The 14,774-nt window shown below is 42.9% G+C and overlaps 1 protein-coding gene across 10 annotated transcripts in view; it reads right to left on the bottom strand.

Moving 5' to 3' along the window:
• SYNE1 (spectrin repeat containing nuclear envelope protein 1) overlaps positions 1-14,774 on the bottom strand; it is a 448,631-nt gene that overhangs the window by 198,167 nt on the left and 235,690 nt on the right. For all 10 annotated transcript variants that reach the window (XR_002775281.1, XM_023517949.1, XM_023517955.1 and 7 more), the window contains 9 exons: positions 14,490-14,643; positions 11,692-11,835; positions 10,404-10,568; positions 6,540-6,857; positions 5,672-5,827; positions 5,351-5,521; positions 4,476-4,802; positions 2,794-2,946; positions 2,340-2,507 (listed from right to left, as the gene is read on the bottom strand). Coding sequence is in view for 9 of the 10 variants with exons in the window: in XM_023517949.1 (XP_023373717.1) it covers positions 2,340-2,507; positions 2,794-2,946; positions 4,476-4,802; positions 5,351-5,521; positions 5,672-5,827; positions 6,540-6,857; positions 10,404-10,568; positions 11,692-11,835; positions 14,490-14,643 (1,756 nt within the window). In the remaining variant the exon portion in view is untranslated. The remainder of the gene's footprint in view (positions 1-2,339; positions 2,508-2,793; positions 2,947-4,475; positions 4,803-5,350; positions 5,522-5,671; positions 5,828-6,539; positions 6,858-10,403; positions 10,569-11,691; positions 11,836-14,489; positions 14,644-14,774) is intronic.

Raw genomic sequence — 14,774 nt, 5'->3', positions numbered from 1 at the left:
CCAGAGAGTTAAAGATGGAGAATTTCATTGTCCAGTCAAGTTTTTGGAAGAGTTCTTCCATTTATCATGGTTATGTATTAAATGGGGGGAAAGCATGTATACGTTTTCAGGGATACTCCAACGGGAAGGTTAATGAGTTTAAGAGATTAGTTGCAGAGGGAATAGCGAAGTAACCTTTAAGGCTAGAGTTGTATTTGTGGCCAGTCTCAGAAATATGTCTGCTCCACAGTTGTTACTTCCCAGAGTAAACGACATCCACGCGTTTTTCAGCTCTTTAAATTATAATTTTTATCTAAAACAATCTACTATTCAACCTAATTTACCTAATATCTGTGATCTAATTTTAATTTATGTACTATTTAATTTATACCTAATAATATTTATATTAATAAAAATAACATTTATGCTTATTATTTATCAAGAACCTTCTATAATCCAGGTATTACATATAAGGCCTGATAACTATATGCTATCATTGTTTTATAGGCCAGGAGACTGAAGCCCAGAGAGTTGTATAACAGTCAGTTGTATAATAGTCAGGAAGTTGGTGCATCCTTAATGTTTTATAGGCCAGGAGACTGAAGCACAGAGAGTTGTATAACAGTCAGAGTAAATGACAGATGCCCCAGAGTTTGGACACAGCTCTGCCTGACTGCCCTTCATATCACTATAACTACATGAGTTCTCCAGAGAGAAGTTTCATAGATTACTCAGGGAGGAGGAATCAACTTTTCAGATCGGATTTTACTGTATTTTGCCATGTATAATGCACAATTTTCTTCCCAAATTTTTTGGGGAAAAATATACATGGGTAGTAGCTCAGGAGCTGGCAGGTGAGGTAGCCCAGCCAGCCTCCCAGGGCCTCTGCACCCTCTTCCTGGGCCAGCCAAGAGCATGAGGTTCCAGTCTAGGAGTATCTGAGATACCATGGGAGTGGGCTGGAGTGGCTCCGCCAAAGACTGAAATCAGGAGAGGGGGTGGTTGCGGGTCTGGTGAGGCAGGGTGTATCTGTGCAAGGTGAGTGCTGAGGCCTGAGCCTGGCCATGCAGAGGGGACCAGGAGCCTGCACAGACCCCACTGATCCTCCTGGCTGTCTGTAAGCCAAGTGGCCTCAGAAGCTTCTCCCCCACTGGCCATGCACATGACCATCTTGTCTGCAGTCCCCAACATGGCAGTGAGGGAAGGGCTTCTGGGAGAGAAAGAAGGGGCAGCCTTCATAGAGCAGGTGGCTGCAGGAGGGTGGTGTGAGCTGAATGTTTACCAGGGGAGCATTACCCCTCCCCAGACGTGTCTCTCCTGGCTGAGACCAGCCACTTTCTCACAGGGTGTTTCCCTGAAAGTTTGGGCCAGAAATATGGGTGCACATTATACAAGGGAGCACCTTCTACACGACAAAATATGGTAATTTCCTTACTGCTACTTGATGCTAATGACAAGTGACACCTTCCAACACAGGGTTGCCTGGTTGAAACATCATGATATCTAAGGGAAACTTAGGAGTCCCTCAGCAGTTCAGGGTCCACCCCTTTTTCTACGGTTCTGGGTTCATGGCTGAACACACTCACTGGAAAGCAGCACTTCATCTCTGAGTTGCAGAGAACCACCACACTATGGTGGTGCTGCTGGGGCAGACTGCCTACTGGGTTGGTGCATCCTTAATGTCAGGCAGTTGCTTTTCTGTTCATATTTGTGAAATAAAATCCTTTCCTATAGACAGAAATGCTGAAGCCCAGAGAGGGTAACTGGTTTTCCGACTTAAGACACACTACCAAGACTGACCATATCACGCGTAACATTACTCCATAAAAGTGCATACGACACCTGCTGTCTGGTCCTCTGTAGCACTAAAAATACATATTAATAAAGATAAAAATACCTCATATCAGAGTTGTGCTTTGTGGTGTACAAAATTCCTTTACAGACATTATCTCCTGGGATTACAAGTTATCAGGTGGGCTGATACTATTGCTATTCTTTACCATGCCCTCTGCTAGGGAGGGGAAGAGTCTGGCCTTGAATCCAGACTTTCTTATCACTAGTCCTGCATCCTGCCCTTGCTACGCTTTTCTAAAACGAACTCAGTAAGGACTAAATTCTGTGATTAAAAACTATTAGCTAGAAAAAAATGTGATATGTTCAGAAATTGAATGCCAAGATTCAGCTATGCTTGATTCACTTGAATATCAAGTTCAACTGGTCTCAGTGATCAGAGGTACATGAGCCTCAGACTTGATTCTTATGGTATAGTCATCATAATCCTGAGATGTCCGCTACATACACACACAGAGGCAGGGCTGCTAAAGCTGTGCCTTGGGTAGCTTTTTAGAGAGCAGATGTACCTTGTGGTGGGCCAATTGCTGGGTAATTGTCTCGAGGCTGCTTGACTCTAGGAGGTTGGGGGCCACCAGCCTTCCGGACATCTGCAGGAGCCACTTCTCCACCTCTTGGAGCTCACTGTTGTAGTCTTCGTGGTCTTTGACTTTCGCCTCCAGACTAAAGACATGCTCCTGTAAAACCGGGGACTCATTACAGGTGACTTTCAAGTGACAAACCGACTCAAAACTGTTTTGTACTTCAAAAAGCCAGTGCAACTCACAGGATAGGCAGAGTTACTTACATCAGAAAACTACTAAAAGTGGAAAAACAAAGGCATTATGCCATTTAAATACTCTTCAGAATAAAAGGAAAAAATACTGACCCATACCAGCCCTCAGAATTACGTGACAGGGAGAAAGGAGTTAGGGCAAATATTTTGGTGAATAGACAATTACTGAATCTCTGACCTCTCCTTACCTTTCCTGCATGGCACAGGTCCTGGTAATCACTCTGAAGCTTGTCTATTTTGTCCTGTAAAGTAACATCCTCCACCACTTCCAGAAGGGCTTCCCCCTTCTCTCTCACGGACTTTACTGTGGGTTCATGGGACAGCACCATTTGTTGAAGTGACTTAAATGACAAAAAAGAAAGGAAGAGCCAGGTTATCTACGTAGAATGAGAGGGATGTGTACATATGCCCGCGGCATGCGTGAGATGGTCCACCTCAAAGAAAGGTCTGGGACACATCTTAAGAATTGGTAAGTGTAAAACATTCAAGACAGAATGACTTCCCACTGCTAACAGAGATTCCAAATACACGGGAAGAGCAAACATCAAATAGTCCTTTGCTTGTGGACAAGAATGGCTTGAAAAGAATTAGGTTTAGCTAAATTTAACATAATGCATGTTTCCGCTTTCCACTTTATTCCTTTCAACAGAGAAAAAATGCAGCATAAAATGAAGAAGAGTATGGCTACTCCTGTTGAGCAAGATATGGGGTTAGGGAGAAAAATTCCAGTTGCTCCTTGCGGAGACAGGCAGAAATCTCCAATTAAATACATCAAGAACTCAGTGGGGATGGGGTGAAGTAGAAGAGGCTGTGATTCTTATGTGGCATCTTCAAAGACAAGCTGCCAGGCTTGGCAGAGAAACCAAGGCTACTAATAGACGTATTGGTTAGAGGAGGTGTTCACTGAAGCTTCCCCGGGGAAAGCGTTGGGTAAGCCACTACACTGCAATTGTTGAAGGCTATCACTAAATCATCTTCATCAAATTTATAACACAAATATTCCATATATAAGCTTTGTTGATTGCTTCAAAAAATTGAGCAGGGAAGGCCAAACATGGTGGCTCATGCCTATAATCCCAGTACTCTGGGATGCTGAGGTGGATGAACTGCTTGAGCTCAGGAGTTCTAGACAAGCCCGAGCCAGAGCAAGACCCCATCTCTAAAAATAGCTGGGCATTATAGCAGGTGCCTGTAGTCCCAGCTACTCAGGAGGCTTTGGTAAGAGTAACTTGAGCCCAAGTGTTTGAGGTTGCTGTGAGCTGTGATGCCATAGCACTCTACTGAGGGTGACAAAGCAAGACTCCATCTCAAAAAAAAAAAAAAAAAAGAAGAAATTAGCAGGGGCAGTACCTAGATCTATACCATGGATAGCTATATCTACACTCTATTCTTTCAAAAATTAATTTGGCGAGTCTTTAACTATAGTTTATTAATTAGAATGTTTCTTAAAAATTTGTCTTGTTTTCTTATAGGTCAGCCTCTTGGTCCTGGGTATCAGAAGATGAAGGAAAGCCTCTAGATGGAACAGATAAAATCAGGTATGAGATCCTGACAACAGCTGGATTTAAATGGAGGATCCATATACCTGAATCGATCTATCAGAAAGATGTCCAGTGATTGAGTAGCATATACAATCAATATATTTATTGATATAATATTTGAATATCATATTCCAAAAGTGAAAAATAACTCTGAGGTAGTATAAGTAACCAAATACATCTACACAGGTCACGGTGTCAGTGGCCACCCAGAGAACAGACAAGTGCAGGTGTCTTTCAGCACCCCTGGTGACACACAGGAATCACCTCCCTCCAATTCATTCCCCACATGCCCTCCTCACGCAGCTGACAATGAACAGCAATGCACTCACCTTGTATTTAGATAACTGAGCTTTCTTTTCATATAATTCCATTTTGGGCTCTTCAGGACTATGTAGGATGCCTTTGTACTCTGCTATCCACTGAGTCAGCACTTTGCATTTATCTGAGAATTCCTTTGCTAAATGAAGACCTTTCTCCAGGGCCATGTGCTCTTTCCTGACTGTGCTGGTCAGTCCCTTCAGCTGCTCCACGTGACTGTGGATCTCCTTCCTTAGCGTCTCTGCCTCGCCTTCCTCCAAGTACTGAAGAGCCCTCTCTCCCTTCTCCCGAGCTGATTTTAGCAAACTGTGGCCGTTCTCCATGTCTTTTAGCAAAACCTGAAAAGGGCAGTGAGTAGGAAACAAATAAAGAATTAGTCTTAAACCAAAGGATTTCAAGTCCCCTTCTTGAGCCCACTTATTTCCCCTTAAGATAGTTGCTGAAGTTTAGAACCACCTTGGACCAGCCAGGGATTAGGAACCCTGGCTCCTTCTCTGCACTACTAGAAAGTCTTCATCAATGTATCTTTTCCACATCAGAGACTTGAAAAAGAACTTGGTGTTTCTCTCATCCTTAGCAATTCTTCCTAAATGTCTGAGTTAAACCTCTTTGTTAAGGTAATGGGCCATAAATTTGAGATAGATTGTTTCTTCTTTTAACATTCAAGTGTCATACTGGAATTTAGCTAAGGCTTTCATGGGCAGCTATGTGTAAGTTTTTCAGAGGACAACATATCCCAGATAAATAAAAGCCAGATTTGGCCTTCGAGAGCCCATGTGGTGTCAAGTGAAAAGGATGAACTGAGGGTCACTGATTGGAGTGGCAAGAATGGGGCTACTCAGGGAAAGGAGAAGGCTGGCAGCGAGACTGAAGCATGCGTGCCTACCTCCAAAGTCTTCAGTTTTTTTCCCATCATGGCTGCATCTACTTTATCAATTTTGGTAGCCACATTCTTGAAGTTTTTATGAGTAGAGCCATACCAATCAGAATAAGAGCTGAGGGATAATTCTGATTCCTCCAAACTCTGGATCTCTTCCTCCAGGAATTTTATTTGTTCCTTTGAAAGAAAAGGGGAAACTCAACAGTGAGTCAAAGATCTGGGGCAGGGCCTTTGTTAACCAGTACAGATCTTCATAGAAATTCACGAAAAGACCATGTTGGTTTATGAAGTTTGCTGGCCTGGACCGAGCCACTGGGGTTTGCTCACCAGCACTTGCAGAAACAGGGCCTGGTATCTGGAGGTCAGCTGGGTGGCCTGGCAGCCCATCCTGCTGCTCACGGGGCTCTCGTCCAGGATCTCCTGCGTTCCTGCTCCAACTTCCTCCACTTCGTCTCTGTAGGTGGTCACTTCTTCATGCCACTTCTGAAATGATGTGAGTAGTGGGGGGGAAGACTCAATCTTAGCCATTCTTGAATAAAACAAATATATACCTTCTTAATGGGAAATCACTTTAGTGTATGTTTATCTTTATCTTGAGATATAATTTTGAAAATAGGCCATATGTTGTCTTTATGAAAAATGCAATGAAAACTGTATGCTTGTGAGTGCGGATATTTTTATATGTGACACTTCAAAAACAGTCTTAAAAACCCAGAGTGGAATGTATTTTTATATCTTAGGTTGTGCTTAAGTCAATTTTAAAATACCTGAATAAAGAAAAGAAATATCCTAGGCTGAAGCATTATTTAGGATACATGAGCTGAAACTGCATAAAAATTAGAATAAAACTAATTATCAAGTATTATTTCAGTTCATTCCATTAGAGCAACTTCATATCAAACCATAAACTTAATTAACTTTAATGCTAGCATTCGTGTATCTTTAAAAACCAAGGCAATAGCTTATGAGAAGAAAATATAAAATATTTCCATTAAACCACATTCTATCAAAGACTAACCTATAAAAGAATCGCTGTAAGAGGAATGCCCCCATTGTAATTTACTGTAAATTTCTAAGCAATCAGAAGGAGATTTTGCAAAACCTCAGACAAAAATATTAAATAATGTAAGGAGACAAACTACACAAGATGATAACTGATGCTTTGCCAAAGACCAGGAATTTACACGCCTGGTACCTTCATCTGATGTAACTGCATTTCCTTGGTTGCCCTGTTAGACTGACGTCCGGTCCTGAAAATGACTTTCTCCTCCACCGTTTTTAGCCATTCATCTACTTGCTGGAACTTTTGCTCCATCAGTCTCAGTTTGTTGACTATGTTATTGAACTGAGTTCGTGTCTCTGACAGCCTATGCTGGTAAGCCTGCCAGTCCTGCCGGAGAGACTCTAAGGCCCGGTCCTCCGCCTGGGGGATGCCGGACGGGATCACGTCCTCTCTGGTGTGCAGCGCCGAGTTCAGCAGTGCCTGCCCCTCTGCACAGCGCACTTGCAGCTCCTGCCGGGAGGAAGGTACAGCTGTCACGGTTCAGTCACATCACACACGTGCACGGCCTGGCATGTCTCACCTCCGCCAACTGGGCCAGCTGGAACCTCATATTAGAAGAAAATGATTTCATTCTACCTCACACACACAAAAACATGTTCCTCATGTTCCTCACACTGAATACTGACTCCCAAGAGAAAGATTCTGAAAATTTTCCTATTAAAATAATCAACACACAACCCCACCAAGATTTTTCTTAGTCAACAGTTTCTAAAATGTGACTTTTCAGCTAATAGGTACAAACAGAAGCCCAGGGCCATTGTTTAAAGGCTTATTATGGCTCAGAATCTGCTTCACTTCCTCAGCCTTCTGGTTTTGACACGGAATGGGCTCATGGCTACATTTGTGTCTGAGAAAGAAACAATGAACTCTCTCTTTACTGAGGAGTGATCATTTGCCCAAGGTGTACTCTGGGGAATTGTGGCAGCCAAGAAAAGTTGCACCTCCACAGTACAGGGCACACAACCCTGGGCGGTTGGTTCATCGTGTGTGCCCACCAGATGCTCCCGGGGGAAGATATCGTCCCTTTGTCAAAGTGTCAGTCTCTAAAATCTACCCTACACATTTCGTACAAACCAAGTCTTAAAGGGCACACATAAGCTATTTTTTAATGTGGTAGCAAAACAATATTATATACTTGTATTTCTCTCTCTCTCTCTCTCTTTCTCTCTTTCTTTTTTCCTTTTTGAGATGGCGTCTCTGTCATCCTCGGTAGAGTGCTGTGGCATCACAGCTCACAGCAACCTCCAAATCTTGGGCTTAAGTAATTCTCTTGCCTCAGCCTCCCGAGTAGCTGGGACTACAGGTGCCTGCCACAAGCCCGGCTATTTTTTGTTGCATTTGCCACTGCTATTTTAGCTGGCTGGGGCCGGGTTGCCACTGCTATTTTAGGTGGCTGGCTCCACCCTCAGTATTTGGGGACAGCACCCTACCCACTGAGCCACATGTGCCCTATTTGCTTGTATTTCTAATAGGAAAAACGTCTGTACTGTCACTTACTCTGCTTACTTAAAAAGGAATCCAGTCAAATCCCACCAAAAATGCTGAAAGTACCAATACATGCACTTAAAATACAGTATTAAGAAAAATAATCCTTACTATCAGATCAAATTACTTAAAATTACTAGTAGATTTCACTTATCAAATTAGTAATTTCACATAATTCAAACTAATAGAACATTTTTCTCAAATGTGATGTCACTCAAATAATATCTAATATGAACATGTGTGTATATGGGACCAGAGGAAATGTATTTATTTTTATATATAGTAAAATATTAATCAAAATGGCCAAAACCACAAAAAATGTATTTTTAAATTCTTGGATTTTTTAAAAGTAATTTTTGTACAATCTTTTTTTCCAAATTTGAGTCTGTCAATTTTCTCTATAAGGAGTCTAATAGTAAATATTTTAGGCTTTGTGGACCACTGATCTTTTCTGCAACTACTTAACTTTGCTACCGTGTCTCTAAAGAGTCATATAACACATAAAAGATTGAGTGTGTCTGTGTTCCAATAAATATTTCTTTAAAATACCACATTGTGGGGCTGTGTTATTAATCTTCCCAACTTATCATCCTTTTCTTAGCTTATAAAGAATGACTTAATTCTCCAAATCATTATTCTATTTAGATAAATTCTCATGTTTCCCTAAATTCAACTAATTATTCTGAAGGGAAAGTGTGGTTCAATATTTAAGTAAATAAATACATATGTTTAGATCATCTATATACTCTGTGTATATGCACACATGTGTCCTATTACCCAAATCAGGCCTTCAGTTTATACAAAATGACCTGTGAATATGGTCCACACTGTCAGCTAATTCCCCCCACTGGGCACGCTGTGGGACGCCTGGATCCTGGGAAGTTTCTGCCGCAGAGTCGGCGTCACACTTTTCCACTATTGTTTCCCACCATTAGTATCTTCCTTCCTTTTTAACACTGGTGGAGACTCAAAACAAGACCATGTGAAATTAATACATGGCAAAACCAGGGGTTTGTGTTCATTTTGAATCACACTAATGACATTCTAAGTGAAATATTCGCTTCTGACCAGAACAAGAGAAACACTTGTTTGTGACTGGCGTAGGTCCTGCATGGAACCATCAGGAGCGTGGTATTTGCTTTCCAAGGGTGTCTGGAGTGAAGTGCTGAGGAAGGCTAAAGAAAACAACGTCAATTCTACTCTAATTACAGCACCTGAACATGGTGGACCAGGACATCTTACTCTTTTAAAGCAGGATGGATAAAATCTGTAAGTCAAGGAAATTATGACCCTTCTAACTTCTGTCATCCTATTTATTTCACAGATAGACTATATATTTAAATAAGATTTTCTCCCATTTCATTCATATTTACAACAACTCTGTTGAGGAAACTAAGCCAGAGAGGTACTCTCTTGAATTCATCTAGTGTTGGGTCCCCCCAAGGATTAAAGTCCCAACTTCCTAACCCCAACCCTGTTGTCCTGCCATCCTGCAATACTCTCCAAGACCTAACAGAAATAGCCAGAAATTCTGCATACCAAAGAAAATGATGACAGTCCTGATTTTTTCCATCTTGCCCAAGCTATCAATAAATCTTGCCCGATCTTGAACCAATTCTAATCAGTGCTGATAGTTCCAGCACACCCCTGGAGGGACATGGAATGGCCTCATTGGCCTTTCTCCATCCTGTGCCTTGTGTACCTAGGGGCCCCTTCTTGGGGAACCTCCCCGATCCCTACCCACCTCCCTAGGGTAAGATTGAGCTCCCCTCTTGGATGCTACCGTAAGATCCCGCATTGGTCCATCAACGTCCTCACCACATTGTTTATAACAATCTATCTAGGGCTCTGTGCTCCCCATCAGACTGCAATAGAATCTTAATCGTCACCACCTGAAGTCACTAGTAAAATATTTACACTGCCTTAGGTGTTCAATAAATGTTGAATAAGTAAATGGGTTACCACCACTTTCCCCACAGTGTCCAACATCTCGCCCCCAATTGCAGCCCATTGGTCTGAACAACACATTGTTAAGCTTCTCTAATTCCTTCTTCTGGAACTCTGAGCCCAGCCCTCTATTGTCAGCAAAGTGGTAGGTTTTCATTGAAATCAGATGGCCCAAGATACAGCCACTAGTTGAATTTAGAGTAATGTCGCATTGTATTGATCCTGCTGTTGTACCCCACATCTGATTTCATCCTTTAGGGAGCAACAGGCAGGTGGGCCAGTCAACACCACAGATTAGATCTGCAGCTGCACCTGTCAGAGCCCAGCCTGGCAGCAGTAAGAGTTCCCAAGTACCAGTCCTGCCAAGTCCAAATTGCCGACCAAATGATCTCAACTAGCATATACTACCCAGCTCCCGGAATGCTGTAGATCAAACCTTACTGGGTTACAATTAATATGCATCAGTTATCTGTAGAAATCAAGGTCATAACTTCCCATTGCTTAAAAAAATAATTTTACATTCAGAAGGAAGATTCCCTTGCTTCAGAATAAAGGTGGCTTTACCTGAAGATCCCGCAGTGTTGACTCATGAGTGTGGGCATCACCTTCCAGAGCTGAGTATTGGTCGAGCTTCTCTTGTTCTTGTGCCAGCCAAACCTCAAATGCCTTTAGGTCTCTCTGGTACTCTTGGTGCAGGCGAACGAGTTTTTCAGACTTGGTTACTGCTTCCTATAATTAGCATTTAAATCATTAAGATAGGAATACATTATTACATATAGGGTCAATGTGCTGTAAGGATTCACTTTGGGAGTTTTAAGAAAATATAATCATTAAATCATTGGCATTGGAATAGGCATGATTTCCTAGCAGAATGAACCTTCAAGATTTATCTAAAAACACATTTCAGCATTAAAAAGAATCTTAAAAGGTTATTGTGTTGCATTAACTACTTGATCTCAAAATTCCTTATAACATGTAGCAAAAAAATGAATTTCCTTTTCATAAAAATTCACTTTTGATGCCGGGCACAATGGCTCACACCTGTAATCCTAGCACCCTGGGTGGCTGAGGTGGGATGACTGCTTGAGCTCTGGAGTTGGAGACTTGTTTGAGCAGAAATGAGACATTGTCCCCACAAAGTGTAAAATGCTACATAAAAAAATTCAGCCAATCATCATGACATAAGCCTGTCATAGTCCCAGCTGCTCAGGAGACTGAGGCAGGAAGACTGTTTGAGCCCAGGAGTCTGAGGTTGCTGTGAGCTATGACGACACCCTTGCACTCTACCCAGGGTGACAAAGTGAGACTGTCTCAAAACAAACAAACAAACAAACAAAGAAAAAAACACATTTGCTAATGAAGAAAACTGAGATCCTTATATTATAACTTAAAGAAGGATTTTGAGGCACTGCAGATTTAATTCTCCAAGTTCTTTGTCTCATAAAGTAGAACACACCCTGAAAAAAGTATTTTTATTTTCTTTGTGATGCCTAAATGAAAGATGAGAAATATGATTGGTGATTATTTCCTAGTGTGGAAATTTCTTATCACCAGATATAATAAGGCATTGATGAGTCTTTGTAATAAACCTGGGCTAAATTTTTGTTAAATTGGTACATTTCTAGGAATTTGGAATTAGGATTATTTTACTTCAGTAGCTTTCATATACAAACAATACTTTAGTAGTTTGGTTTTGCCAATGATACCTCTGAAGTGTTAAAATTCATTTCGCCTCTTCTGTACTATCTGTTTTCACAAGCCTCTTGTTCTCAAAAATACATGAGTCTTTATACAAGTGCAGCTCCTAACAGGCCTGGGGTGGTGAGTCTGTAAGGAACCTGGGCGGCCATACCTGGGCCCTGTCCTTGATGGTACTATAGCGTTCCTGCAGGTCCTGGAGCTCCAGCTGGGTGACATAGTGCTCTGTCATGCCGGCCCCTTTGACCTCGATGGTCTCCAGTAAGCTGCTGTGACTCAGCACTTCTTCATTTAATAACTAGAGGGCAATTTTTAAAAATAAAAATTACCCATGCACCATCATAGCAACGATACTGCTTAAAGGCTTAAAGTAATATCTTTTAACTGTACTGTTAACAAGTGACCTTGGGCTATCTACCTATCCATCCAACTGTTCATTTATCTGCCTGATACAGATACATGTGTGAATGAATGGATGTTTACTTGTGTGTGTGTGTATTTGGAATCTGGTCGAGAACTCTCTCTAAGATATGAATTCCCAATTAACTACTATATATTTCTACTTGGATCTCTCAATATATCATATCCAGGAATGGGTTCCTGGTTTCCACCCCGTTCTGCCCCAGTATCCGCCAAACCCCTTCTCTTTCATTCCTTTTTCAAACAGTAAATACCATCACCTCCCACCCAGATGGCCAATCCAGAATGACGGACCGTCTTCCCTAGCTCTCCGTCCTCCTAGCCATCATGAAATCCTGTTAGGTCTATCCCCCATGACATCGTGACATCGGTCCTCATGACTGTGCAGCACAGGCTGCCCTCCTCTCTCACTGGGACTTCGCAGGAGTCGCCTAGGAAGATTCCCCACCAGCCATTCTCACCCTATTCCAATTCCCTTCTCCACCCAGTAGCCTGAGTGAAAAGGTGGTAGGATTGGGAATGGAATCTTGTGGCTCCCCAGCTTAAAATGTGGATTATCTTCCTAAATTGTCAGGGTCAAGGGGAACATCCTCAGGGCAGGCCATGTGGGTCCCTGCCACCCTCCAAAGCCCTTGCAGACTCCTCCCTGTGGAGCCTCAGCCACAGCTGCTCCAGCCTGTCTGCAGTCCCTGCAGCACCAGGCCCGCCCACCTCGGAGCCTGGGGACCTGAGTTTATTCTATTAATAGAATGCTCTTTTCTCAGCTCCTCCCCAGACTGACTCCTCTGCACTAAATCATTGAGGGTGGCGTCTCCATGTCTACTGTTTCAGAGCACCCTTTCCTGTCCCTCCTGCAAGGCCCTAAACCATCTCTATCAGCCTTTTCCGAATTACTCCCTCTCACACCTGGCCACTTATTCTCTCCACAGTACTTGCCAGTGACATTTATTTACTAGTGCATTGATAGCTGAGTGTGTCTGTCCCCACCAGCACACAGCCTTGCTGTGTGGTTCACCTTGAGTCAGGCACTATTCTTGCACTCAGCAATTTCTCAATAAATGTCGATTGCATAGATGAATAATTTCATTAATTAAGCAATTAATAATTATTGCAGACACATATAGATAATGATGAAGCAGATAATTATGATCATATTAATTTACGGATGCCCAAATGAGACCAGAAATACTAAGTGCCTTGGCCTAGGTTACATTTGGTTATTGGATAACTGTGAGTCAGCCTTTGCTGAGACAGAGAGTGAAGTCCTGAGGACATAGAACAAATGCAGCACCTCCCGCCACTCGGGAGAGAGACAGGTGAGCACACGTCCTGGAAGGTTAATGAGGAGACGGGGACCCAGCCAGGCCACGAGGGAACAGCGCAGCTAACCAAGCGGACAGTGGTGCTAGGGACCTAGGGATGGCGTATCACAACCAGAGTGACTTCCCAACTCCTCAGAAAGGTGAGTAGGAGGCTGCCAGGTGCAAGGCAGAGCGAGAACATTCTGTGAAGAGGGAAAGGATTCAGCAAAGGCACAGAGTTGCAATGATTGTGACAGGTTTAGGAAGTAGTGTGAAATTCAATAAGGCTGCAGAGTGGCGGGGAGGAGGGGAGCAGAGGAAGGAAGGAAGGATGGCACAGAGTATCACCACTCCTACAAGCCCTGCGAGGGAGACTGGGATTACACTACAGGAACTCAGAAACCAACAGGGCTCTTAAACAGGGAAGGGAGACATTCACCCCACGGGTAGGGACAAGAAACAGGCGAGAGACTAAGGGGTCTGTTCCGATGCAGGGGAAGAGAACTGGTCAGCAGAGCCTAAGGCCAGATGCAAGGTAGGATTGAGAAAGAAGGCCCTGGGATAAGGAGGAGTCTGATCTAGTCTGTTCAGGGTGAAGAGAAACAAAATGAACAGAAACTGAGGATACAAGAGCTGGAAGGATTTCTGCGCAGCAGAAGGTAGTAAGTGCTGCTTAGGACGTGATTAGACCTCGAGGAAACTGCCGGCATGGCCTGAAGCAAGGCTGCAGCTGTAACCCAGAAGACTCCAAATCTTTATGTTCCAACATTAAATACTAACTATCAATAAAAGACTTTTAAGATGCATTCTTCTTATGTGTTTATTTAACAAACTTTACATGTAGTACTGTATGCGTATGATCAGGATGAAAAAGGCACACGAGTAGCCAAACAAAAGGATGGGGTAGAAAGGGAGCCGTGTGCTTCCTCCTACTGGGGCTGGGCGGGCTGAAAATACTGAGAGATGTGACAAGGTGCTAAGTTTTAAATGGTCTGTATCAATCATAAGACATGCATCTACGTGGTTTTCCTGGAAGAGAAAATTTTAATTTACTAATAAAATAACCATAACCTTAAGGCCAGTTTAAGAAGCCGTTAGAAATTATAGCGCAAGCCCCGGGTGTGATTTACTTTATGTTCAGCCCTAGCATACGGTAGTCATGGTTCTGTCTGACGACGGCATCCACAGAGGCCTGGAAGAGAATAAACGGGATCTGAAATCCGACACTAACCTTGGCTTTCCCGAGAGCAGCTGTCTTCTCCCGCAGCTCCGCACACTGCCTCTCAGACTCATTTAAGCTGGCTTCCACGCCGTCCATCCAAGTGGCAAACTGTCGCACATCATCCTGATAACTTGTCCATTTAGAAAGGGCGCCTTCGAGTTGACTGAAAGGGATTTGAAAGGATAATCATGTATATGGAGAATCCTTATGAGTGTAAAAGCTGAATTTGTGTCTGCTCTGACCACTCTAGCTGCCAGGAAAGTGGCCGGCTTGGGAAAAGGCAGGCTGGCCAGG

Source organism: Otolemur garnettii, unplaced genomic scaffold (assembly GCF_000181295.1).
Source record: "Otolemur garnettii isolate 467f Iridium unplaced genomic scaffold, OtoGar3 scaffold00126, whole genome shotgun sequence".
Lineage (NCBI taxonomy): Eukaryota > Metazoa > Chordata > Mammalia > Primates > Galagidae > Otolemur > Otolemur garnettii.
This window is presented reverse-complemented; position numbering and strand designations above follow the sequence as displayed.